The sequence below is a fragment of the Phacochoerus africanus genome, chromosome 5 (assembly GCF_016906955.1).
Source record: "Phacochoerus africanus isolate WHEZ1 chromosome 5, ROS_Pafr_v1, whole genome shotgun sequence".
Lineage (NCBI taxonomy): Eukaryota > Metazoa > Chordata > Mammalia > Artiodactyla > Suidae > Phacochoerus > Phacochoerus africanus.
In genome coordinates, this window is record NC_062548.1 from 4,916,158 (window position 1) to 4,940,161 (window position 24,004).

Here is a 24,004-nt window from a genome sequence, read left to right on the forward strand (position 1 = left end):
CAACATCCGAGCTCAGCCTCGTCCGCGTAGAGTAGGCAGGATACTCACACCACCCTGCAGTTGGGCGGAATCGCCAAACACAAAGCCTGTGTGAGAAGCAGGCATTGGAGCTCTGCTGCAATGGGTTGAATCCTGTGCTGAACGTGAGGAGCAGAGTGGTCGCAGCTTATCAGTCACTCACCCTTGTGATGGTGGGGCTGACGCGGAGCTGCCGCCCCTGCCACTGCCCAGCATCACCAGAGAGTCGCTAGCTGGGAGAAGATCAGAACTTAAAATTCGAAGTACAGTTTCTACGGAATGCTTATGGCTTTCATGCCACCATAAAGTCAAAAAATCGTTAGTCAAACTAAGTTGGGGACTGTGTGTGTTAAACACCAGAGCGTACCCTTTAAACAGGTGACTTGCATGCCGTAGTAAGTGTATCTCAAAAAAAAAGCTTTAATTATTATTATTTTTTTTTGTCTTTTTGCCTTTTCTAGGGCTGCATCTGTGGCATATGGAGGTTCCCAGGCTAGGGGTCTAATCAGAGCTGTAGCCACCTGCCTACACCGCAGCCACAGCAACGTGGGATCGAGCCGCGTCTGTGACCTACACCCCAGCTCACGGCAACGCCAGATCCTTAACCCACTGAGTGAGGCCAGGGATCAAACCCCAAACCTCATGGTTCCCAGTCGGATTTGTTAACTACTGAGCCAAGACGGGAGCTCCAAACTATTATTATTATTATTATTATTATTATTATTATTATTATTATTATTATTTGTCTTTTTGCCTTTTCTTGGGCCGCATCCGCGGCATATGGAGGTTCCCAGGCTGGGGTCGAATCGGAGCTCTGGCTGCCCGCCTACACCACAGCCACAGCAACGTGGTTTTTTTTGTTTGTTTGTTTTTTAACCCGGAAGCTCAGCTATCCCTGGATAAAATAAAATGTGCAGATAAAATGTCATTCAAATAAGTATGGTCCAGAGATTGTACTCTTTGCACATCACTGGAAGGCCCTACAGAGTGTCCTCATTGGCCAGAACATCTTCTTACCCCCGAGGGTAACAGTGATCAGATCCTCCTGCAGTATTACCTATGAAACCCCCACAAAGGATTTTCCCGTCCTCCAAAAACAAAACAAAATCTGATAACAGGCCAGCCTTTCTGGACAGCCAGTGAAGCCAGCACAGCTCCTCCCTGGACAGAGACTGCCACAGCCAAATCATCCCGAATAATACCAAGGCTCGCTAGAGATGAACTCACACTTTTCACACACCCAGGAGATCATCTGCCGTGAGTAAGAATGAGGAAGGAGGGAGGGGAGAAAAGAGAGAATGAGAGCAGAGGGCTCCAATTACCTTAACAATAACACTAGTCTGCAAGAGAATCTGTAAGCGGAATCTGTAATCTGTAATCTTCTTATCGAAGATTTCCAGGAGCAAGACAAATAAGTTCGGAATCATCTTATGTACAGCAGAGCGATGATAGTTAATGACACTGTCTTACACGCTTGAAAGTTGCGAGGAATGGAATCACTGTGTTGGACAACAGGAGCCAGGATCATTATCATCCTGTCAAAAAGTCTATAATTCAGTAAAAAAGAGAGTGGCTAAGAGAGTACGTCTTTGGTGTTGTTACCACACAAAAGAAAGAAACAGTAATCACGTGACCTGGTGGAGGTGTTTGCTGACCCTCTGGCAATACTCATCTTGCAGGACATGAGATTAAGACGTGCGACCTGGATGGCGTGCACCTTAATCTTACGCAGTGGTTTATAAAAATCGTACCTCACTACGGCTGGAAATGAATATTGAAGTCTTTATTAAAAGAAAGCATTAATTCTTAAAGCATTTAAGAAGAGATTGGCACCATTTTTAAGCAGGTATTTTTTTAAGAGAAGCACAAGACACAATCATTGCATAAAACGCTATGGTTGAGGTAAAAAGGAAGTTAGACACAGCTGAAGAGAGAATTGCCAAACTGGAAACTGAATGTCAGTTTAAAAAAAAAAAAACAACAACAACCCAAAACACAGTGCAAAGACATGAACGTATGATAGAGAGGTTAAAAGACAAAGAATAGAATGAGAAGGTCCAACCTATATTTAATAAGACTCAGAGGGGATAGGGGAGGAAATGCAAGTGAGGAGATTTGTGGAGATTATGGCTGAGAACTTCCAAAGCTGATACACATTCTGTATCAGACGGAAGCCCTGAATCCTGAACAGCATGAGCACAAACAAGTCCACGCCAAAATGCATTGCCCCGCAACGGCCAAATAACCAAAGCCAAAGAGAAAAACCTTAAAAACATCTGGAGAGAAGGCGTCTTACCTACAAAGACCATTTGAAGCCAGCTTCGCAAGAACGGAGGCCAGAAGACAAGGGGATAATCTCAAAGAAGCTGAAAGAAGATAACTGTCAACCTCAACTTGTGCTCCTCGTGACATTTTTCAAGGCTTTTTGTCTGGAAAACAATGAACTAAATGTTATGTAAAGATGAAGGAAACAGTTAAAAATGGAAAGCAGTATTTTTTGCTAAGTTTTCAAAGAATACTCTTAAAAAACAAGTAAATCAATGGGGAAAATGCTGCATCAAGACTATATTTTTGTAAAAAACCTTTCCAGCTGCTGAAACGCTGTCTTGACGAGGTCGGGGGGGTGGAGAGGCTGTCCCTCAGTGTGTAAACTCACTCCCGTGTTTTCTTCCAACTCTGCTGCCCTCAAACACGCCTGGATCATCTCTTACCCCATGACTCTGCGGAGACTTTCTTGAGCAGTGTTGCTGTTTGAGGTATAGGTTTTGCAGGTGTTTTTGTCTTGGTTCACAAACATGTGCACGTGTGGCCAGAGGAGAGCCGGGTGCAGCCCAGCAGAGCTACGTGGACGGGCTTCACTGTGGACCCATCGTTCATTGTTCAATTTTGGAAAAGCTTCTGATCGCAAGTCGGAATTGCTCTTGCAACGTGCGCTTTGCTTTGTCAGCTCTCCTTTCCTGAGGGTTAGGGTTTACAGCAAATTATTTTGTTTTTAATTGAATGTTAATTCGTGAGAACTTTTGGCTCAACACGCGTCTCTTGGAGAAGAAGAGAAGAGTTTTGGTTCTGCGTGTGCTTTCATCACAAATTCGTAAGAGGGGAAGTTCCCGCCATGGCGCAATGGAAATGAGCCTGACGAGTATCTATGAGGATGCAGGTTGGATCCCTGGCCTTGCTCAGTAGGTTAAGGATCCGGCGTTGCCGTGAGCTGCGGTGTGGGTCGCAGACATGGCTCGGATCTGGCGTTGCAGTGGCTGTGGTGTAGGCTGGCAGCTACAGCTCCAATTAGACCCCTAGCCTGGGAACCTCCATATGCTGTGGGTGTGGCCCTAAAAAGACAAAAAAGTAAAAACAAAAAAAAAGCCAAATCGGAGTTCCCGTCGTGGCGCAGTGGTTAACGAATCCGACTAGGAACCATGAGGTTGCGGGTTCGGTCCCTGCCCTTGCTCAGTGGGTTAAGGATCCGGCGTTGCCGTGAGCTGTGGTGTGGGTTGCAGACGTGGCTCGGATCCCGCGTTGCTGTGGCTCTGGCGTAGGCCGGTGGCTACAGCTCCGATTCAACCCCTAGCCTGGGAACCTCCATATGCCGCGGGAGCGGCCCAAGAAATAGCAACAACAACTACAACAAAATAAAAAAAAAAAAAAGCCAAATCGATGGGAGGGTTATTGATCTTCATTTCAATCTATGGATGATTCAGGCTTCAATGTTTTTAATGCCGAAAGAGCAGGGCCCCCAGGACCTCTCTTGGGCTGATCTCCCCTCAAGGATGCTGGCCGCATCCGTCCCCTCCACCTGGGGCTGGCCCCAGTGGAGTTTCCAGAAGCTCCTGCTGCAGGAAGCTGCTCACCTCTGACCACTGGCCTCTCCCATCAGCGGCAGTTTTGATGTCTCGCCTCCCCTGGTCCTGCTGAGGATGGACAGGTGCCCTCCCCGCCAGAGAATTTCCATTCGCGCCTTCAGAGAACTGGTCCTGCTCAGCGAGGCTCAGCGTTGGGCGAAGAGGGCGACGGCGCTCCACGGGCCCAGTGGCGGAGTGCCACCATTGGGGACAACGAGGGATGGCAGAGAGTGGGGGCGAGGGAACTGCTGACCTGACTCTGGGCACAGCATCACCTCCGCGAGGAAACCGGCTATTGGTGCTTCGAGGTGGCTCAGCGTGGACACGCTGCCACCAGCGATGGAGCAGGACATCGTGAACCACGTTGAGGGGCAGCTTCCGGTTTTGAAGTGCGATCGAGCTGGGTTCCTGACATCCTGTGAGATGAAGGGCAAATGAGGCCTCAACATCAGAGGGGCTACGTGGGGAGCAGGTGCAAACAGAGCAGAAAAAAATCCTATAGAGGAGAGAGTAAGCGAGGGAAGACGCAGTTTAAACAGTATGGTTTTTAATGAAAGGGGCGTTCCTAGGACTGTCTTAGAACACAAGATGTCACGTTGGAAAGGTGTCGACTCCCTCAAAGGAGGCAATGGGGAAGGCTGTTCTTCCAAATTTTAAAAACACAGATGCTTTGTAGCTAAATGGTAGGTTTTGTCCTGTTTAGACTCGAATCGGCTGAAATTTTCATCCGAGCGCTGGCGTTTGCCTGCCCATCTCCTCGCCAGGAACCAGCGGTGTGCTAGGCGCCCACCTGAGTTGCTGTGACCACCACGTTGTCATCATTCTCTGGGCGCGTGAGTGGCGCTCCAGCACCTGGATGCACACGTCACCGCATCTCAGAAGATCAGCTACCACCTGTCATTCTACAGTGAGAATCAGGCGCTTATGGTTTCAAAGACTGACCCGCCCGAAACACTTAAGGACTGAGAGGCGGACCGGTTGTGTTGTTAGGACGATGGCCTTTCTGTACAGTCAGGGCCAGGGCTTTTAGGATGTGCCATTAATGTCTTGGGGACACAGGATCTTCTCTGTCTTGTCTTACTCTTTTTTTTTTTTTCCATTAGAGCTGGTTTACTGTGTTCTGTCAATTTTCACTGTATGGTGAGGTGACTTAGTCACACATACATGTATACAATCTTTTTTCTCACATGATCCTGCTCCATCATAAGTGACTAGATGTAGTTCCCAGTGCTACACAGCAGGATCTCATTGCTTATCCATTCCAAAGGGAATAGTTTGCATCTATGAACCCCAAATTCCCAATCCATCCCACTCCTTCCCCTTCCCCCTTGGCAACCACAAGTCTTTTCTCCAAGTCCATGATTTTCTTTTCTGTGGAAACATTCATTTGTGCTGTATATTACACTCCGGATATAAGTGATATCATACGGTATTTGTCTTTCTCTCTCTGACTTACTTCACTTAGTGTGAGAGTCTCTAGTGTCATCCATGTTGCTGCAAATGGCAACATTTTGTCCTTTTTTATGGCTGAGTAGTATTCCATTGTGTATATATACCACATCTTCCTAATCCAATCGTCTGTCAATGGACATTTAGGTTGTTTCCATGTCTTGGCTCTTGTGAATGGTCTTATTCTAAATAAAGCCAGGAAAGGAAGTTGGAAGGATGGTAGTTTTACCTTCTCTTTGAACAGTAGTGACTCCTTTATTTCACAGTCGATTCAGGGAGCCAGTTTATCACTCACTGTTTTATTAAATGAGCATCCATGTAAGCCGTGTCCTGGAAACAGCCTTGGAAGTTACAGCACCCGGTGGGGACCCCTGAGTGATGCCGTGGCTACCGCCACCAGAAGGCGCCAGGGACACAGGGTGGCGTGTGTGGCTGGTGTGCTTCCCTTCGGGTGCTGAGTTAACTTGAAACTATCCAGATCCTTGTCCTGTGATGCCCACCTGCTCAAATAAATTGTTACTTTGTTGACCGTCTTAACTATGGGGCGAGTGGCTCTCAGCAGACACATCTGGGAAGAAGAAGTTTAGGGACCAGATGCACGCCGACCTGCACCGTCTCTGCAGAAGCGTAGAGGGGGCCCTGTGCTTGGACCCCAGCAGGCACACACAGCCCATGTCTCTGTTTTGTGGGCACGTCGCCCACCTGGAGTGGCAGCCCGTCTGGCACCTGTGTTCTGAGGTCGGTCGTCCTAGCAGGTGGAGGGATGGGAAGCTGCTGCCTCTGGGTTGTCGAGGCCAGGGGCCACACTTTCTGGGGGCTGGCAGCCCTCCTAGGATGCCCCAACGGCTCTCCTCTGGGGACAGGAGGTGACAGAAGTGGCTGAGTCCCCGTGAGTTCTGTCAGCAGCTTGCCTGTGACACTGGGCCTGCGCTGGGCCTCTCTCCCCCTCCGCCTCCCCCCTACCCCTTGGGGGCCTGATGGGGTCAAGCTTGCAAACAACTAACGGCAGCTGTTCCAGGACCAGCCTGAACCCCGGCACTTCTTTCTCGAAGACGATATCTGTTTCCTGGGGCTGCCATAGCGAAGTACCCCGAGCTGGTGGCTTGAAACCACAGACATGTGTCCACTTGTGGCGCTGGGGGCCAGAAGGTGGAGGCCGAGGTGTCAGCAGAGCCACCTCTGGAGGCGCTGGGAGGGTCTGTTCCCCCCTCCCTCCCAGCTTCTGGGAGCTTCTGGGCTGTGGCCGCCTAAGTCCAGTCCTGCCAGGATGCCCCCTCCATGGACAAGGACGCCAGTCCTGCTGGACTAGTGCCCCCCCACCCTGGTGAGCTCCTCTTCTCCAGTGACATCTACAACCTCCCTGTTTCCAAATAAAGCCACACTCTGGGGCCGGGGATCAGGACTCCGACAGAAGTTAGGCGGGATACAGTTCAAAGACCACATGGCTTTTTTGCAGGAGATCTAGGAACCACGGGCCTGGGGAGGGGGGTGGCAGTGTTGTGCAAACACACAGTACATCCTTATTCGGAGTAACTGACCAGCAGAGTCACCTTCACGGCAGCTGTGCCACGAGGAGGCAGTACTTGTGTGAGCGAATGAGTGAGCGAATGAATGAGAGGGTGAATGAGTGAGTGAATGAACGAAGGAGTGGGTGAAGGAGAGAACGGAGGAGTGAAGGAGTGAGTGAAGGAGTGAATGGAGTGGATGGATGGAGTGAGTGAGAGGATGAGTGAGTGAATGAATGAGTGAGAGCAGGAGTGAGGGAGGGAATGAAGGAGTGAGTGAATGAACGAAGGAGTGGATGAAGGAGAGAACAGATGAGTGAAGGAGTGAATGGAGTGGATGGAGTGGATGGATGGAGTGAGGGAGGGAATGCATGAGTGCGAGAGGGCGTGGTGAATGAGGGAGTGGACGGAGGAATGAGTGGGTGAATGAGTGAAGGAGCGCGTGCGTGGATGGGCGCCTGCGTGGGGGACGCGTGCCCACGTGGCGGTAGGAAGGCACACGGGCTGCGAGGGCGCTCAGAAGCCCTCCCCTCCCTCCTATGACCACCTCTCCCTCCGCCCGCCCGCCCCGTCGCACAAGGCCGTGTGTGGAGACGGTGAACGGGCGTGTGAGGGCAGGGTTCCCGGGTGAGAGGAAAGTCGCCGGCCTCCCGAGTTAAGCTAAGAATCAGACGGAGCGCACTTTCTCGGGGGCGGGCGCGGGTGCACTGCCATCCTCAACCCGCAGGATTCCTGGACGTCCTGCTCGTGTTGAAGAGATTGCCATTTCCGTGACGCCCCTGCCGGTTTAATCGGATCGCTGCAAAAGGCTCCGGAGGCATCGCTGTTTCCAGGACAGCTTGATCCCGTGGTTAAAAATTAGACGTTTATCTGCAGAGGCCCACACCCCTCCTGTCCCATCCGTTTAACTCCTTCTTTGCAGTTCCGTCCGCTGCTCCTGAAAACGTCTCAGCCGAGGCTGTCAGCTCCACCCAGATTTTGCTGACGTGGGCGTCGGTGCCTGAGCAGGACCAGAACGGGCTCATCCTGGGCTACAAGGTAGGCGCTGAGGTGACCTTGCTCAGCTGGTGCTGCGAGCGTCACTCGCTGTCACCTGTCTCCTCCAGCCCGTCAGCTCAGGTGTCCTGATCGCCCATCACCCGTCTTATGGAAGCGCCACCACAGTCTGGGGACGAGGCACAGGGAGAGGCTCTAACACAGACCAGCGAGCCCTGGCACCCTGAGCTGGTTTCCTTGCGGGTGAAGCTGGCGGCAGCGACCCCCTCCCAGGGCTGGTGGGAGAAGTGGGTCATTTCTTGAGGACATGTCATCAGAGAGTTGCGTGCATGTCTGCAGTGTCCCCACCATCCTGATGCGACCGGGACGTGCCCGTGAGGGAGGGACACCTCCCAGCCTCTCTGGGAGCCGCCTCTGGGTTTAGAGTCTTAGAAACCTGCTCCGTTTCTATTCCGTCGCCTCCCCCGAGAGCAGCATGGGTGTTCCTGGGTGTGAGTGGCAGGGCCACGCTGGTCCCACGCGCTGCTGCCCTCTCTGTGCTTTTCCTGTTCTCTGCTCCCCCACCTGTTCCCGTGTGTCCCCCTGCCCCCCGCATTGCAATCACCCCCTTCTGGCCCCTTAGACACGGGATCCCACAGGGTGGGTCCCCGGGGGGGGGGAGAAAACACGTCTTCGAGGCTGGAGCCCAGACTCCCAGGAAGCGGGGCTACCAGGTGGCGATTTTGCAGGAGCAAATATCTCTGTGTTCACATCGCGCCCTCATCTCAGTCGGGCACCTGAAACCCTCTAGATTATCGGGCAGCATCTGGCTTACCCAGCACGGGCAGGGCTGGGTCATAACTACCTCCTCGCTGGAGGACGGCTGCGCCCCCTCCATCCTTCCCCCAGATGCCACCGGATTGGATTTCGGTCCCCAAGCCCTCGACACGGCTGCCCCGGGGAGGGCCCTGGCCACCTGGTCCTGCTGGGGGTGGCCCTGTCCCCGGCCGCCAAGGCCCCGCCTAGCACACCGCGTCCTCCTGACCGCGCCCTTGTGTGTTGACGCACAGATCCTGTTCCGGGCCAAAGACCTGGACCCCGAGCCCAGGAGCCACGTGGTGCGAGGGAACGGCACGCAGTCGGCGCTGCTGGCGGGCCTGGGCAAGTTCGTGCTGTACGAGCTCCGGGTGCTGGCCTTCACCCGCATCGGCAACGGCGTCCCCAGCTCGCCCCCCATCCTGGAGCGGACCCGAGACGACGGTGCGTGGGGCTCTCCCAGCCTGGCCGGCCTGACCCCAACCACTTGCATGCTGTTGCTTTTAACTTCATTTTCGCAGTGCTTTTCCCCCTTGTTTCAGCAGCAGGAAACAAAACAAAGCTGTTGGAGGCCAAGTTCAGCCAGCGTGAGGTTTCCAGCCTAATTATGAGCCTGAGCAGGATTTCAGTGGAGCCCTGCCGCGGGCCGCGTGGTAAAGGCCGGGTGGCAGCGCCTTAGAATAGAGGGCCACTCCGGTGGTGTCGGCTCAAGCCTGGCTGGAAACCCCACTCCGACCCTGGGCCCCATTCTTGGTTCTCCGGGTGCTGCTGGCCCTCGTGTGCAGAGTAAGAGACCCTCAGCTGTTCCCAGGGTTCAGAGCCTTTGACGGGCTCCCAGGGCCCAGGCCTGGGTTCTTGGCCAGCAGAACAAGTGCGTCTTGATGGCATTTTTCCGTGCAAGTCTGGGTAACAGGAAGTTACGTTTCGCCGCTTTGCACTGTCAGATGCTTAAAGGTTAGCTCCTTTGTCTGGTTTTTATTAAATATACCATGATAAATATTCGGGGGGGCAGTGATCTCCCCCCCAAAAACCCCACTTCAGGTGTCCGAAGCAGCTGACCAAAACATATTTTCTTAAGCATCTTTCCCGAAGTGATGGAATTAGCCCCCGAAAGCACCTGACCTCGGAGTTGAAACCTCTCTCCATTTCGCTGGGAGACGGTGGCGTGGCAGGGCTTTCCCCCGGTCAGAGAAGGGGGTGTCTCGAACTCAGTCCCCCCAGAGGGCTGGTTTCAGGGTAGCTGGGGTCTGGGAGGGAACCTGGGGCCACGAAGGTCGTGTCTTTGCAAAACCGTACGGTGTGCGAGGGTCACGCGGATGAAAAACAGAGGCGTTTTAGTAACCCTTCCTCGCGCTCAGTCTGTCCTGTTTCTACCCAAAGTGGAGCCTGGCCGTCATGGAACAAGTTCTCTCTTTCTCTTTCCATTCTGATATGAACGTGTCTCTCCTTCCCCGCACGTCATCGTGAGGCAGGGATCAGCCCTGGGGATGGTGACGGAGCAGGTGCCACGGGACTGGAAGACCTGAGTTTCTTGTGTGCGAAGTGGTCCTGGTACATGAGCCTGGGGCCTCTTTTCCTTCATTTCACCTGAACCCTCGGGTCATGACGTGTTTATAATTTAAAATACTGTTCTCGACTGAATAGCTAGAGGCAGAATTCAGCAGCCCTGGAATGACGAGCACGCATCATTTTCTTTCGGTATTCATTGTTCCATGGCCGTCCCCTCCTACCTGGGAATCAGTCTGTTACTAAGGCCCAACCAGAAGTTCCCACGCTGGCCACGGAGCTACTCGCCTGTCCGTTTAAGGGCATGTGTTTTACGCGGGCTGCGACCCTGCTGTTCCGTGGTGCCGCCATCCTCAACAGCTTTTTGACTCGCTGGTGCACCGACCACGTCACAGAACTGTCATGTGCATTTGGGGACATGAATTCTTAATCTTCAGGGACACTGCAGGTGAGGGGTCGTGTGCCTAAGAGAAAGAGCGTTCACGGTAACCACGGTATTGGGGAGAGACCCTGGGCCACCTTGTTTATGGGACACCTCCTTTCCGGATGTCCAGCCCAGGGACCTCAGGTTGGCAAACCCTTGACTTTGACCTGATGTCCCCTCCATGACGCCATCAGCACCTGGGTTGGCCAGCTCTCCATGACAGTCACAAGACGCCCCGCGGTGTGTGAGCTCTCCAAGCATGGGCAGCCGGCGAGCTGGAGTCAGACTGAGGTGTTGCCTTGAAGTCATTTATTAGGGAGACACCCAGGTTCCAAAACTCATTTTCCCAGGTGGTGTCATCGGCAGCTGTGACGGTCCCCGCCAGCCTGCCATGTGTCCGGGTGGCAGCACGACGGCGCCTGGGTCACACGTCTTTCTTCCCCTCCAGCCCCAGGCCCCCCGGTGAGGCTGGTGTTCCCGGAAGTGAGGCTGACATCCGTACGCATCGTGTGGCAGCCGCCGGAGGAGCCCAACGGTATCATCTTGGGTAAGGAGCCGCTGGAGGGCCCGGCCCCCTGGGGCGGGGTTGGTAGGGGGATTGGGTTGATTGCATCTGGGCTCATTAGCTGCCCAAGAGGTTGAAAAAAAATCCCTGCCTGCAGCAACCTGGCGCTTTCTGAACGGAGACGCTGCGACCCTCTATTTCTGCACTGACCTGTCTCTGCAGGATGAGGTTCAGGCCACGCGAGCCCCGAGCTCAGTCCCCCCGAGTCTGGCCTCCCCTGCGCCCTGAGATAACCCAGCGATTGTGATGTGCATTTGGGAAACAGCGGGCTGGTTTTTCACACCGGATTCACCCCTGGGCTTTGCTCAGGTCCTGGCAAGGCTCTCCTCCTGCGGCAGGGCCTGGGCCCAGTGCTCTGCGGGAGCTTCCCCAGTGACCGCGTGCTTAGGGCCCAGGGACGCAGTTGTGACTTCTCCTGCAGAGGCCAGCTCCGATAACTTTTTTTTTTTTTTCTTTTTAGGGCCACCCCCGCAGCATATGGAGGTTCCCAGGCTAGGGGTCGAATGAGAGCTGCAGCTGCCAGCCTACACCACAACCACAGCAACGCAGGATCTGAGCCGCACGTGCGACCTACACCACAGCTCACGGCAAGGCCAGATCCTTGACCCACAGAGCGAGGCCGGGGATCGACCCCGCAACTTCATGGTTCCTAGTTGGATTCGTTGCCAGTGCACCACGACAGGAACTCCCAGCTCCGATAACATTGATGAAAAGCCTTCATTTGTCTTAGTTCCCCAAAGGCAGCAAATCCTACCTGAGAAAGTCGGCGGTCCCTTTGTTCACCCCGTCCCTGTGACGCAGCAAGGGCTTGGCCGTGCCAGGCCTCGGGCGCAGGGTGGGAGCTGAGTGAGCCAGCTGTGCCCATGCTGGAGGGAGAGACCAGTCATAGCAGCACGTGATGGGGGCTGTGCTGGAGGGTCCCCGAGATGCCCTGCAGGCACCCCCGCCCTGGGCCAGGGCTTGCTGGGGAGGGGGGTGGAAGGCTATTTGGGGGTTGAATCTCGAGGATAAGCGTTAGCAAACCAAAACTTGGGTCACTCGCCCGCACGCAGTAAAGCCAACTCGTGACCTGGTTGCGGGGAAGGACAGGGTGGCGTTCACTGCAGGCGCCCCGCGAGGGGTCTGGGCAGCTGGTGCTCATGACTCCGGAGCCCCCGCCACCCCCGAGGGCAGAGGAGAGGCATTTTTAAAGGCTGGTGAGGGGGGCGGGGCCGGGGTCTGTGTTGAGCATGTGCACAGCTCCCTGATTGGCTGCTGAGCCCCCAGGGCGGTGTCCCGGGGTGGACACCGCCAGCCCTCAGCTCCGGAGGGTCTGGGGCTGACGTGCGCCTGCTCGTCAGCTGGTTCACATCTTCCGCTGGGTGGGGGTTTTAGCATCCGTAATTCAACAAGCCGTGTCGGGAGCCAACCCGAGACGGTTACCTGGGTTCTCCAGAGAGGAGCTGCAGCAGAGGCCCGGGGGACCCCACTGGTGGCCCGAGTGGTTTCCAAGGCCTGGAACCGAACTCAAGGCTCCCCTTGGCCTGTGGGAGCGCAGACACGTCCCAGAGGGAGACGTGGGCTGGGCCAGGCTGCGAACTGCCAGCCCAGCCCTCCCGCAGCGGGCGCTAAAGGCCAGGTGCCGGGCAGGCGTTTTCTCCAGGCCTGACGGCACTGAACTGTGGTCCTTAACCCCTCGTCACCCCAGCAGGTCATTTACAGTAAAAGGTCATCAACGTGAGCTTAAAAATAGGCGGTAAAAGAGTTCCCATCATGGCTCAGCAGTTAACGAATCCGACTAGGAACCATGGGGTTGCGGGTTCGATCCCTGGCCTCGCTCAGTGGGTTAAGGATCTGGCATTGCCGTGAGCTGTGGCGTAGGTTGCAGACGTGGCTGGGATCCTGAGTTGCTGTGGCTCTGGTGTAGACCGGCGGCTGCAGCTCCGATTCGACTCCTGACCTGGGAACCTCCATATGCCATGGGAGCGGCCCAAGAAATGGCAAAAAGACAAAAAAAAAAATAGGCGGTAAAATGCACCACTTCGACCTGCTTTTGACGTGAGGAGTCTAAGATTTGGTGTGAAAAGATACGTTACTTCGTTTTTTAAAACGTTTGAAACTCTGTGCTGAAGGCCATAGGGAGTCACTCCAGGACCTCGAGCTGCGAAGTGACACGTGAGCAGCTTTGTCTTGGCGATGATGAGTGGCCGCCGTGAGAGGGGTGCACAGAAAGGCAGGTATTGATTGAGTTCTGGCTTCATTAGGACGGGCCCGGGCTCCTGAGCCGTCTACACGGAAGGCGGGGCCCCTGCGGCTGCGCTGTCCTCCTCTGGGAGGGGGAGCTCAGCGGTTCGGAACCAGGTCCCTTCTGGAGCTGCAGGTTCTTGCTCTTCAGATCTCAGTAAACAGCAGAGAAACCTCGGTCAAGTGCACGTTTCAGGTCCTGCCAGCCAAGGAGCCACGAGAACGGGTCTTGGGCCCTGGGGGCGGGGCGGGGGCGGTCTGAGGGGTTTCCTGCAGCCCCAACGCTGCCCCCCGCCCACAGCCTCGTCTGGAACATCCCGTCACACGTCTGATCCCCCAGGGGCTCCGCAGCTTGCTGTGGGCCAGAAAGCAAGGTGGGAAATGGACCTGTCTCAGCCCCAGGGGTCTTCCAGAACAGTGTTCTCTGGGGGAGCGGGGTCCAGATTGCTGAGGACAGAAGCCCTGCTGCCCGGCTCCCTCCACCATCTCGGTGACACCCCGGCTGGTCCCGCTGGTGTGGTCATCGCTGCGTCCCTGTGGCTCTTCCTGGGCCGAAGAGAATCGTCGTGACCGCAGGACTGCTGGGCGCGGGACTGCCGGGGGCAGGGAGCGCGGGAGGAGAGGACAAGTTCACCGGTGTTTGCTCTCGGCGTAGACAGGCTGCCCTCTGCTTTGCTGCCGTGACCTTGAACTGCTCATCTGGGGCTGTCCCGGCAAACCTGTCGAGGTTCCGGCCTGAGCCAGCGCTGGGCCGTTACCCCTGGCTGGTCCTTTGCAGGAAAGACCCTGTGCCCCGGGCCTCTGCTCTTCCTTTGAGAATCACATCGGCCTCCACGCCCGCCCGCCCGAGGCTGCAGCTTCTCTTTCCCGAAGCACCTGTCACAGCACCAGCCCCCCGGCAAGTGATACCAGGAGCTCCCTTTAGAATCGAGTCACTTTCTTCTAAGGCATCTGCAGTATTTGTTTTTCCGATCATAAAAGCACATATGCAACGATAGTTTGGATAATTTAGATTCCCCTTCACATGCATCAGATCTGGGACCACAGAGAGAAGGCGACGTGGAGACGCAGCCTCACGCACTCGTGTGGGGAGCGGGAACCGGCCCAACCACCACGGGGGGTCTGGGCGCATGCAGCCTGTACCCCAGCTGTTCGTCCGGCCAGGTCCTAACCCTGGACGCATGCCCGCACTTGTTCACCAGGAGAAATGCACAGGGAGCGTCATGGCAACGCTGCGTTACGTAGCAGAAAAGAAAAGGGGGGGGGGAGCACTGGGAACTATCCAAAGGTCCATCAGGAAGGCAATGAAAAGTCAACTGTGAGCTCCTCCTGAGCAGAAGGCGCGGGAGCAAATCAAGCAGTGAAACGAGAGCTGCACGTGGTCACGGGAATAAATCTCACCAGCATCCGTGGAGTGAAAAAGAGCAAGTTGCAGGAGCTCATCTACAGCTCGAGGACGACCCTGTGCCTGTGAAGACTGTCCGGGCATCACCACAGGTCACGCACAGGTGCACGTATATGATAAAAGGGTAAAAACGTGGCAGGAACTTGCCCTAAGTTGAGACTGGAGGTCCACCTCTGAGGACGAGGAGCCAGTAAAACCACAAGAATAGCTTCAAGTTTTTCTGCAATGTTTTCTCTCTTCAAAAAAAAAAAAAAAAAATTGGCAAAAATCTCAGGATTTGCTCAATATGTGATGAATACGTGGGGGCTCTGTATTGCTCTAAGCATTTTTCTGCGTGTTCTAAATATAATTTTAAAAGGACAAGTATAAAACAAAAACATGTTCACTATACACGTTGAAATAAAAATCGCAAAGGGAACAAGAAGAACATGAAAATTGCCTGCAATTCCACCACCCAAAAAAAGGTCAATATTTTTTCTTCCCGTCGCTTTTCTGACATTTTAACGACAAAAACGTTTCATCCTTACAAAGGACCCTCTCCATCCTCGCGTATTGATCTTAGAGTGAATAATAAAATGAGGGCGTTCCCGTTGTGGCTCAGAGGGTTACCAACTTCGACGAGTATCCATGAGGATGCGGGTTCCATCGCTGGCCTCGCTCCGTGGGTTAAGGATCTGGCGTTGCCATGAGCTGTGGTGTAGGTCGCAGACGCGGCTCGGATCTCGCGTTGCTGTGGCTGCTGCTCTGATTCTACCTCTAGCCTGGGAACTTCCATATGCCACAGGTTGTGCCCCTTAAAAAAAAGCAAAATAACAGTAGTAAAATACCCATTTCCCTGCATGGGGTCGAAGGCGCCGGACACCACCCCAAGCAGAGGGAGACACCTCCCTGAGTTTGGTTCATCATTGCTTTACCTTCCTTGTGGCTTTACTGGAGTTGTGTTTAAGCCCAAACACCCTGAGGTTCGGGTTGCACGTTGCACCCATCGCACGAGTTCCTCTTCTGTATTTTCCCGGGAGGTGCTTGGTCCTTCCGCTCTGTGAACCTTGCTTGTCTTTGCAGGTTCCGCGGCGTCTCCCCGTGGTTTGAGGCTGGATTTCCCTTGGCCCTTCTTGTTCATTTACCCCCGGGCCTCTCAGCATCTCTGCACTCCTGTTCCCATTTCCTTTGCAGGCCCTGTAATTTCTCCTTCTCTCTTGCCTGAGAAGCTTTCCTTTTCTTGGCATCACAGTCATTGTTTTAGGGGCCTCGGCAGGAAGGTTTTTCAGGACAACTGGCTTACCACGCTGCCGGAAGCAAAGCCTTCCTATGCACCACGGTATTGTCTCCACTTCCACAGTCGGGACATTTCAAATATTGTCATGTTTAGACTCAACGAAGCTATAATTGAAACTAACGAAATACAGATCATCTCCGAGATTTATGCCGTCATAAATAACCACATGACTCTCGCCCTGGGAGGTGACTCTTCCTAGCAGTTCTGGTGATTTCCTAGGGGTAGGTGTTAGGACATTTTTAGGGATCTTCACACACATTTCAAATTTCCTCTCCAGAAATACCGGATATGAACTTGGCCAGTTCCATAGGTCAAATAGAATATATATATATATATTTCAGGAGTTCCCGTCGTGGCGCAGTGGTTAACACATCCAACTAGGAACCATGCGGGTTCGATCCCTGGCCTTGCTCCGTGAGTTAAGGATCCGGCGTTGCCGTAAGCTGTGGTGTGGGTTGCAGACGTGGCTCAGATCTGGTATGGCTGTGGCTCTGGTGTAGGCCGGCGGCAACAGCTCCAATGAGACCCCTAGCCTGGGAACCTCCATATGCTGCTGGAGCAGCCCTAGAAAAAGGCAAAAAGACAGGAAAAAAAAAAAAGAATGTTTATATTTCAAGGGGGTATTTTCAGAGTTTCTGGATGACAGGCACTTTTTCTCTCTTGGGAATTTCCAGTCGATGTCCTGTGTTGGTCTGCTAGGGCCCCCAGAGGCACCCCAAGTGGGTGACTTAAACAACAGAAATGTGTCTTCTGGAGGCTGGAAGCCGGGATCAAGCTGCCGCAGGGCTGGTTTCTCTGAGCCTCCCTCCCTGGTTGCGGACACTGCCTTGTCCCCGCGGCCCACGAGGTTGGCGCCGTGTCTGCATCCTGCCTCCCTTCCTGGCACCCGTCCTATTGGACGAGGGCATTTTACCCTGCTCACCTGTGCAGGGACCCCGGCTCCAGCCTGGGATGCTCACAGTTAGACCTTTCATGCATGAGGGCACAGGGCCCAGTTCAGCCCGGAACACGCCCTCTGACCCTTCTCCCTCGGGGAGCTGCTCTTCCCTGTGGAGTTTTGCCCACTTCACTCACTGGCAGCATCACAAATAAAGACCTAATGCTGAGCAGCCTGGCCCTGAAGTCACGTCTGGGTTGGCGGCCTGGCCCTGGGGTCGCGTCGGGGTTGGCGGCCTGGCCCTGGGGTAAAGATAGGAAGAATATAATCATATCTGTCGCCGAAGTTTTCCCTTTTCGTTTGGGTTGCAGTGCTTTTCAGGTGAACTGCGTTTTCAGGTCACTGAGGGTTTGTCTCTGCCTGGTGGGCCGTGCACCTGCTCTCACGTGCAGGCATCGTAGGCCGGGTCCAGGAGGCACCAGGGCCCCCACCAGGCAGTGGCACTTCCCTCCACTCCTGGCTCTAGAGTGGCGGCGCCCCCCTCCCCTCAGCCCTCCCCTCCTGAAGTCCAGGGGTAGGCTCTCGCTGGGCGCCGTGTCCACGGGGCCATCAGGGCAGGCGTGGCTTACAGGAGGGTCACACGAGGTCCGGCCTCTTCAGGCTGCCGAGGGGGAGACGCAAAGACTGAAAACAAGCCACAGAACCTCACCGCTCTCTCGGGTTGTAGCTGCGCCAGAGCCCTTCTCTGCCAGCCCCTCAGAGCACCCTTCACCCCTTCCTGAATCCCCTGGCAGTTTACATGGCAGCAACCGCGGGCGGCCTGCCTGCTTTGGTTTAAACGCTGCGTGCAGACAGGCGGGAGGCAGGGTGAGCGAGTCAGGGGCCGCATGGCCGGGTGCCCAGCCCAGCGGGTCCCTTGGTCTTTCTGTGCCTCGGTTTCCCCGACCCCCATGGGGACCAGCGTTGACACCCCCTGGTAGAATCAGCGCGGGGGGCACGGAGAACTCAGCCAGGGCTCCCCAGGCGTCAGCTGGAACCTTGCGACGATTCGCTCTTTCATCCATCCCCTTGGGCCAGACAGATGCCTGCTGTTACCAGTTTTTGTCTGCATCCAGTAGTCACTCCGCGTCCACCAGGGCGGGGTGCTCACGGATTTCTCCTCCTCCTTCGCCTCCCTCACCCTGGCGGCTGCCACAGAGGGGTCCCCCCAGAGAGGCCGTTTGTGCTGCGGTGCTCCTAAGGTGCTGAGACGTTTAGATGTAGCTCCGTTGCGCCGAGGGGCGGGGTTGGTCCCTGAAAAGCACAGAATCCCAGCTAAGGTGGGAGAGAGTCACACTTTAGTGCCCGGGGTCTTTCCACCGCGGCAGAGCAGCGCTAAATGAAACCACGCTCCGGTCTCCCCGCAACGCGGGCAACATCGCACGCGAGCCTCCTCCGCTGTAATGGCATTTCGTCGTCATTGGAACAAATGCTGTCGGGTAACCTGTCACCTGGATGTTATTCTCGCTAGGGCGCCACATTGTAGATGCTGAGGAGAAGCGGGGAAAACGATTTCTAAAGATGCAGATTGCTGTTCACCGGGGGGGGGGGCGGGGGGGGGGAAGGAAAACGTCTTTCGGCGAGGCTCTCTTTACATCCAGGGACCTTGAATCCGTGCGTCCGCTCTGGCGGCGTTGCCTTCTGAGGCTCTAAACTCCTCTGTGGCGAGAGCCGGTGTCAACTGCTTCAAACGTGCTCTTGCATTTCCACAAGAGATTAACAGCTTGAAACACGGAAGGCGCCTGGAGGGAAAAACACCTACTTCTTTGCGTAAATATTTTACCTGGGAGAGCTTTCAGCATTTAGAGCTCCTTTTGTGGGGGTCGGGAGGCTCCTGGTGCAGCCGTGTCGCCTTCACCTGCCAGCCACTGCGTGGTCCCTTAAAGGCCGTTCAGCTCGAATGACGCGTGTGCGCCTGGACCCACGCGGGTCTGCCCTCCAGACAGGCCGGAACCTCCTTTCCACCCCGAGAGAAGTCCGCCTGCCCGTGAGGGCCTCGTCTTGGCCTTGAGCCTGTCTCGAAAGGGTGCGTGGGAACTCTGCTGGGCATGGGGGCTCAATGCATGAGATCCGTGTTTGCAAATGAGTGGGGGGGTGTTGGTTTTTTGTGTTTGCTTTTTTTTAGGGCCACACCCGTGGCACATGGAGTTTCCCAGGCTAGACGTCGAATCGGAGCTGTAGCCTACGGCCTATACCACAGTCACAGCAACGTAGGATCCGAGCCGCCTCTGCGACCTACACCTCAGCTCACGGCAATGCCAGATCCTAAACCCACTGAGCAAGGCCAGGGATCGAACCTGCATCCTCACGTTACTAGTCAGATTTGTTTCTGCTGAGCCGCGACGGGGCCTTCTAAATGAGTGGTTTTGACGCACTGCTGCCTTTGCTCCCAGCTCTCAAAGGGATCAGCTATAAAACCAACAGGCCACACAGCATCCGGGCCGGGCGCACTTGCCCACGAGGGTGCGTCAGCTGCCATGGACTCTCTGAAGCCCGAATGGGTGTCGGTGGGGCTGCCGACCCTCGGCCACAGCCCCCAGCCGCTCGTGGCCTGGCCTCGCCACAGCCCCAGCAGTGACCACTGATCAGGCAGCTCTCAGGCCTTGTGTTTGCCCAGGAAGCACGCGGCACTGGTACAAGCCTCAGCATCCCTTGAAATGCCCGCACACGCTCTGGGGTCCATCTAGAGTCAACTCTTTTCACCGAGGCAGCCGAGGCGCCCTCCCTGCAAAGGCCTCCCGTGAGCGGCTGTCATCTCAGAATCTGCCTTCCGCACCTCCCGCCGTTGTGGTCCCGGGTCTGCCTCTGCCGATTCGAACTTTCTAGGTGACGCGTCTCCTTGTCGGGGGCTTTCGAGCGGCTCGGCTCCTCTTGCTCCAGTTTCAGTCTTCGCCATGGGTGCCTGTCGCCCCTACGCGGCCGAGCTCCTCCCGACGCCCGTGTCCTCGTGCTTCACCGTGACCTTCAAAGCCGGGCTCCTCTGGCCTCTGACCTCGCATGGCTGAGGTTCGACTTACGGTTCCAATGTCACTGTCCCCGCATTCCACCCAAACGCCCTCTTCCCCCCAGGCTCTCTGCCGGGGCTCCTGAGCGCGAGAACCAGCTCCCGGCCGTGTCTCTGCGTTTCTGCGCAGGAGCTCTTCTCTGTTACTTGGTCCAGGATTTGTAAACACATCAAGGCGAGGTGTGGGCTTTAACCCGTATGTTCAGTGGACCGCAGAGGGGGGACCAGAAGATAGTGCCCCTGTTTTAGGGCGAATAACGGGAAGGTACAAACGTGCGCCTCAGGCTGAGGAACCGTCTCCCGCTGGCTCCGTGTTAGAAGCGGATCCAAGCTGGAAAGAATAAGCTGGGTGTCCTGCAACTTGGCCCAAATGACACTGCTTTGCCCTCTGCGTACGTCATCTCCGAGATGTCCCCACGCCATACAGAGGGGGCACCTCACCTCCGAGGTCCAGCCGCAGAAAGAAGCCCAGGCCAGAGGGCCCCCGGCCAGTCCTCACAGCCCCCACCCACCCACCCCCATCCTGCTGGGCCCCAGCTGCACCTCGGTGTCAGGGCCACGCGTGGAACATGACACGTGCCCAAACCTCAGGTTTCTGAAATGCTTAGATACGTGGCGAAAAGACAGCAGAGTGAGTGAAAAGCCTGTATTTCGGATAAAATCAGTTTTAGCTCTAATTCATCTGATAAGAGAATGACTGCCAGCAAAGCCCACTGCAGTAACAGCAATGCCTGGTGGAGAGGTGGCCTGATGGCAGGTGTGTCCGCCCCCCACGTGCCACCCGCCGCCCACCCCACAAACCCTGAGGGGCCGACACCCGTGCTGTACCCACCAACCCTCCCTGCAACTGGGCTGGGTGTTCAGGGCGTTGCCCCACCAGCAGCCCACAGCCCAGGACACACTGTGGCCCCTCCACGGGCCCCAGAGCTCCCAGCGGGGCCACCTGGGTGCCCAGAGGGGTCGCCGCTCCCCCCCGCCCACTTCTCTGGTCTGTTCCTGGGGCCGAGGCTCTGGCCGGAGCCATCAGGGCTCAGGCAGGAATATCCGACGGAAGAACACTCACATGGGCAGAGCTGGGCCTGCTCCACCTGCCCCCTGCTCGCCGCCCGTGCTCACGTCCAGGCAGCTTGGCCAGGCGACCCATGCGGGCCCGAGGACCAGGACATCCAGCGCATCCTTTGTCATATCAGGGGCTGTCCCAGGGCACACCTCACCCAACCCCGAGTCCTGGCCTCTCCGGCCAGCTCCGCGCCTGGGGTGCAGCGGGGCCGAGGGCTGCTCTGTGCTGGCCGGGTGAGCCCGCCCGCCCCTCGCCCCCATCCATCCCCCCTCAGACGTGGCGGCTTCGGCTCCAGGCCCTCCTGCAGGGCACGTGGGCCCCCTCGCCCGACCCCCCTCCCTGCCCAGGTGCCCCAAGGCGCTTCCAGGTGCCCCGACCTCTTTGGCCCCTTTCTGAAACACATCCGTGCCAGATGGTGTGTCAACTGCGGAACCTGAGCTCAGCCTCCGGCCCCGCCACGTGCCACTCGCTGCGTCCAGATGCCTCCTGGTGTCTCCCGCTTGTCCACAGTCACCTTGAAACTATCCCGCTGGGTGGCCGAATTGTTTTCTGTTTCGTCTCCTTTTCTTGAAATGGTCAGGATCCCATCCTCCCGGAGCGGGAGGGAGGGAGCCACTGCCGCAGCGGGGCCTGGCGGGAAGACGTGGGGCTGTGATGCCCGAGGACCCGGCTCGGTCCTGGTTACCGGGTGCCCTGCCCTCAGGTGTGGAATGGACACTGTCGTGGGCCTCGAGGTCTGAGGGTGGCAGGAGTGACTTGCCAGGGCTCCCGATGAGGGGGCTGACAGTTTTCCTTATTTGGAGCCAGAGAAGAGAAACCGAGAGTCGTCCTGGGGCTGGGACTTGCCCCGGGTGAGAAAATCAAGGCTGGGTTAGGTCCCGGGTCTCCAGGCGGACATTCTGCTACGTGATCAGGGGCTCGGGGGCGGGGAGGTTGTCATGGACACAAGAAGCCATCGAGAAACACATGGCACCTCGCCTGTGCTGGGGGGGGTGAGCGGCCCGTGAGAAAAAGAGGACAGGGAGTGAGGGGCCCCCTGGAGGGACCTGCGCAGGTGGAGACACTGCGAGGTCAAGGGTCACTCTGGGGTTGGGCGCTGGGAGTGGGGGAGGCCTTTCAAAGAGACAGGTTCCCATTTCCCTCCCCACGTCCCAGCTCACAAAGATGTGCCTAGAAGCTCGGTTTCAGCCCGAGATTTTTAACTCCAGCAACAGAGTACGCCGAGCAGAGCTAAGACAGGATGGAGACTAGACCGTCGCGAAGGCACGTCTGTAATCCCGTCCTGCTCCTGCAAGTGCTTGATTCCCCGTTAACGCCGACGTACTGGTGGAAAGGTGATTGGAATGAACGAGCTGTCTTAATCACACACGTGACTCTCCGAAACAGGAAGGGACAAGTCAAGGGACCCATCGCTGGCGGGTGGAGGCCGCGAGGGGGCCCCGGGACAGGCGCGGTGCCAGGTGCGGGGGTTCCTGGGACGCCGCGCGTGTGTTCGCTTCGGCCAGGCCTGCTGTCGGCGGTGCCGTGTCGGATGGTTCCTGCTGCTCCTGCCCTCGTGGGTGGAGACGCGCCGTCTCCCGCTCTGAAGCAGCCTGGTCCGCTTCCTCTCTCCAGATGTTCACTGTGTGCACAGGGGGCTGGGCCCCAGATGTGCCTACGTTGGTCTGCTGTTAATGCAGAGTGACTCGCCTGGAGTTCCCGTCGTGGCTCAGCAGGTTATGAACCAGCCTAGTGTCCGTGAGGACTCGGGTTCGATCCCTGGCCTCGCTCCGTGGGTGAAGGATCCGGCGTTGCCGTGAGCTGTGGTGTAGGTCACAGACCCGGTTCAGATCTGGCGTGGCTGTGGCTGTGGTGTAGGCTGGCGGCTACAGCTCCGATTCGACCCCTCGCCTGGGAACCTCCATGTGCCTCTGTTGCAGCCCTAAAAAGAAAAAAAAAAAAGGCACAAGTTACTCTCTGCCTCTCTGGGGAGGGTTGGCGTCTCTTTAGCACTAGGAACGGCACTCAGGGAGCAGACTCACTCACGCCGGCCCTCCTCCTGCTAAGGCCTTTCAGGGCTTGAGTCTGACTGTGTTCTTGTCGGTGGTGGCTCGGGTCCGCCTGTGGACCCGTGCTTGACTGTGAGGTTACGTGTGTCTTCGCAAAACATCTTCGTTTGGTTTCTTACTTTAGTTCAGGGACGTGCCCGTGGGAGTGACGTTGGCCCATTGCTTTTGTGCGGGGCGCGCACTGACTTTCCGCCAGGGGTCAGGTGGAGACACAGGTCGTGACCAAGGGCCCTGGCTCCCCGGTCCCAGGGGAGGCGGCTTCGGCCCTGTGGAGGAACCCCGTCCCCCGGAGGACATGGCCCTGGGACACAGGCGGACTTCTCCCTTGTGCCCCCGAGTCCGCTGGAAGCAGGCACGCGCTTCCCCCCAACTCCCCGCAGACGTCCGCAAGACAAGAGCATGGCGATAATGCCACGACACGGAAAAGCACGGAAGTAGTCATACGGCAGGGAAAGGCACAAGAGTAATCCGACGACAGGGAAAAGCCGGAAGGAGGTGTACCAAGGGGTTTAGAGCTGATGTAGGGACAGGAAGAGCGTTGGGACTTAATACATCAGGGCAGAGACAGGGGTCGTTTCAAGTATCAAGGCAGCTCCAGGGGGGAAGAAAAGCAAAGACCCCGTAACTCATCAGGTGGGCGTGGCAGGCGAGGGGGGCGGGGAGGTGGTAGGGAGGGGCCAGCAGATGTTGTCCGAGGGCTCAGGGGACCGGGGGACCGAGGCATAAGCCGTACCTTTCGGGGTCAAGTACCAGAAAAACCAAAGACATGTAAACCTCCAGGAGGATGGGAAGGGCAAGGACGTCGGATGAGGCAGACGCCGCCCGTGGAGATGCCAACAGAGGTGCGGGACGGAGCAGCAGATGCCAGCCAGCAGCCCAAACGCCAGCACGCACCCCCCGCCCCGCCCCCAGCACGACCTGTCACCCATGGGGCACTGTTGTCCCTGGAAAGATGCTCTCGGGGGGCAGGCACGG

The 24,004-nt window shown here is 56.4% G+C and overlaps 1 protein-coding gene across 2 annotated transcripts in view; it reads left to right on the forward strand.

The window, feature by feature from the left end:
* Window positions 1–24,004, forward strand: part of SDK1 (sidekick cell adhesion molecule 1) — a 518,297-nt gene that overhangs the window by 415,345 nt on the left and 78,948 nt on the right. For both annotated transcript variants that reach the window (XM_047779450.1, XM_047779449.1), the window contains exons 25-27: window positions 7,734–7,849; window positions 8,857–9,046; window positions 10,981–11,079. In XM_047779450.1, coding sequence (XP_047635406.1) covers window positions 7,734–7,849; window positions 8,857–9,046; window positions 10,981–11,079 — 405 coding nt within the window. The remainder of the gene's footprint in view (window positions 1–7,733; window positions 7,850–8,856; window positions 9,047–10,980; window positions 11,080–24,004) is intronic.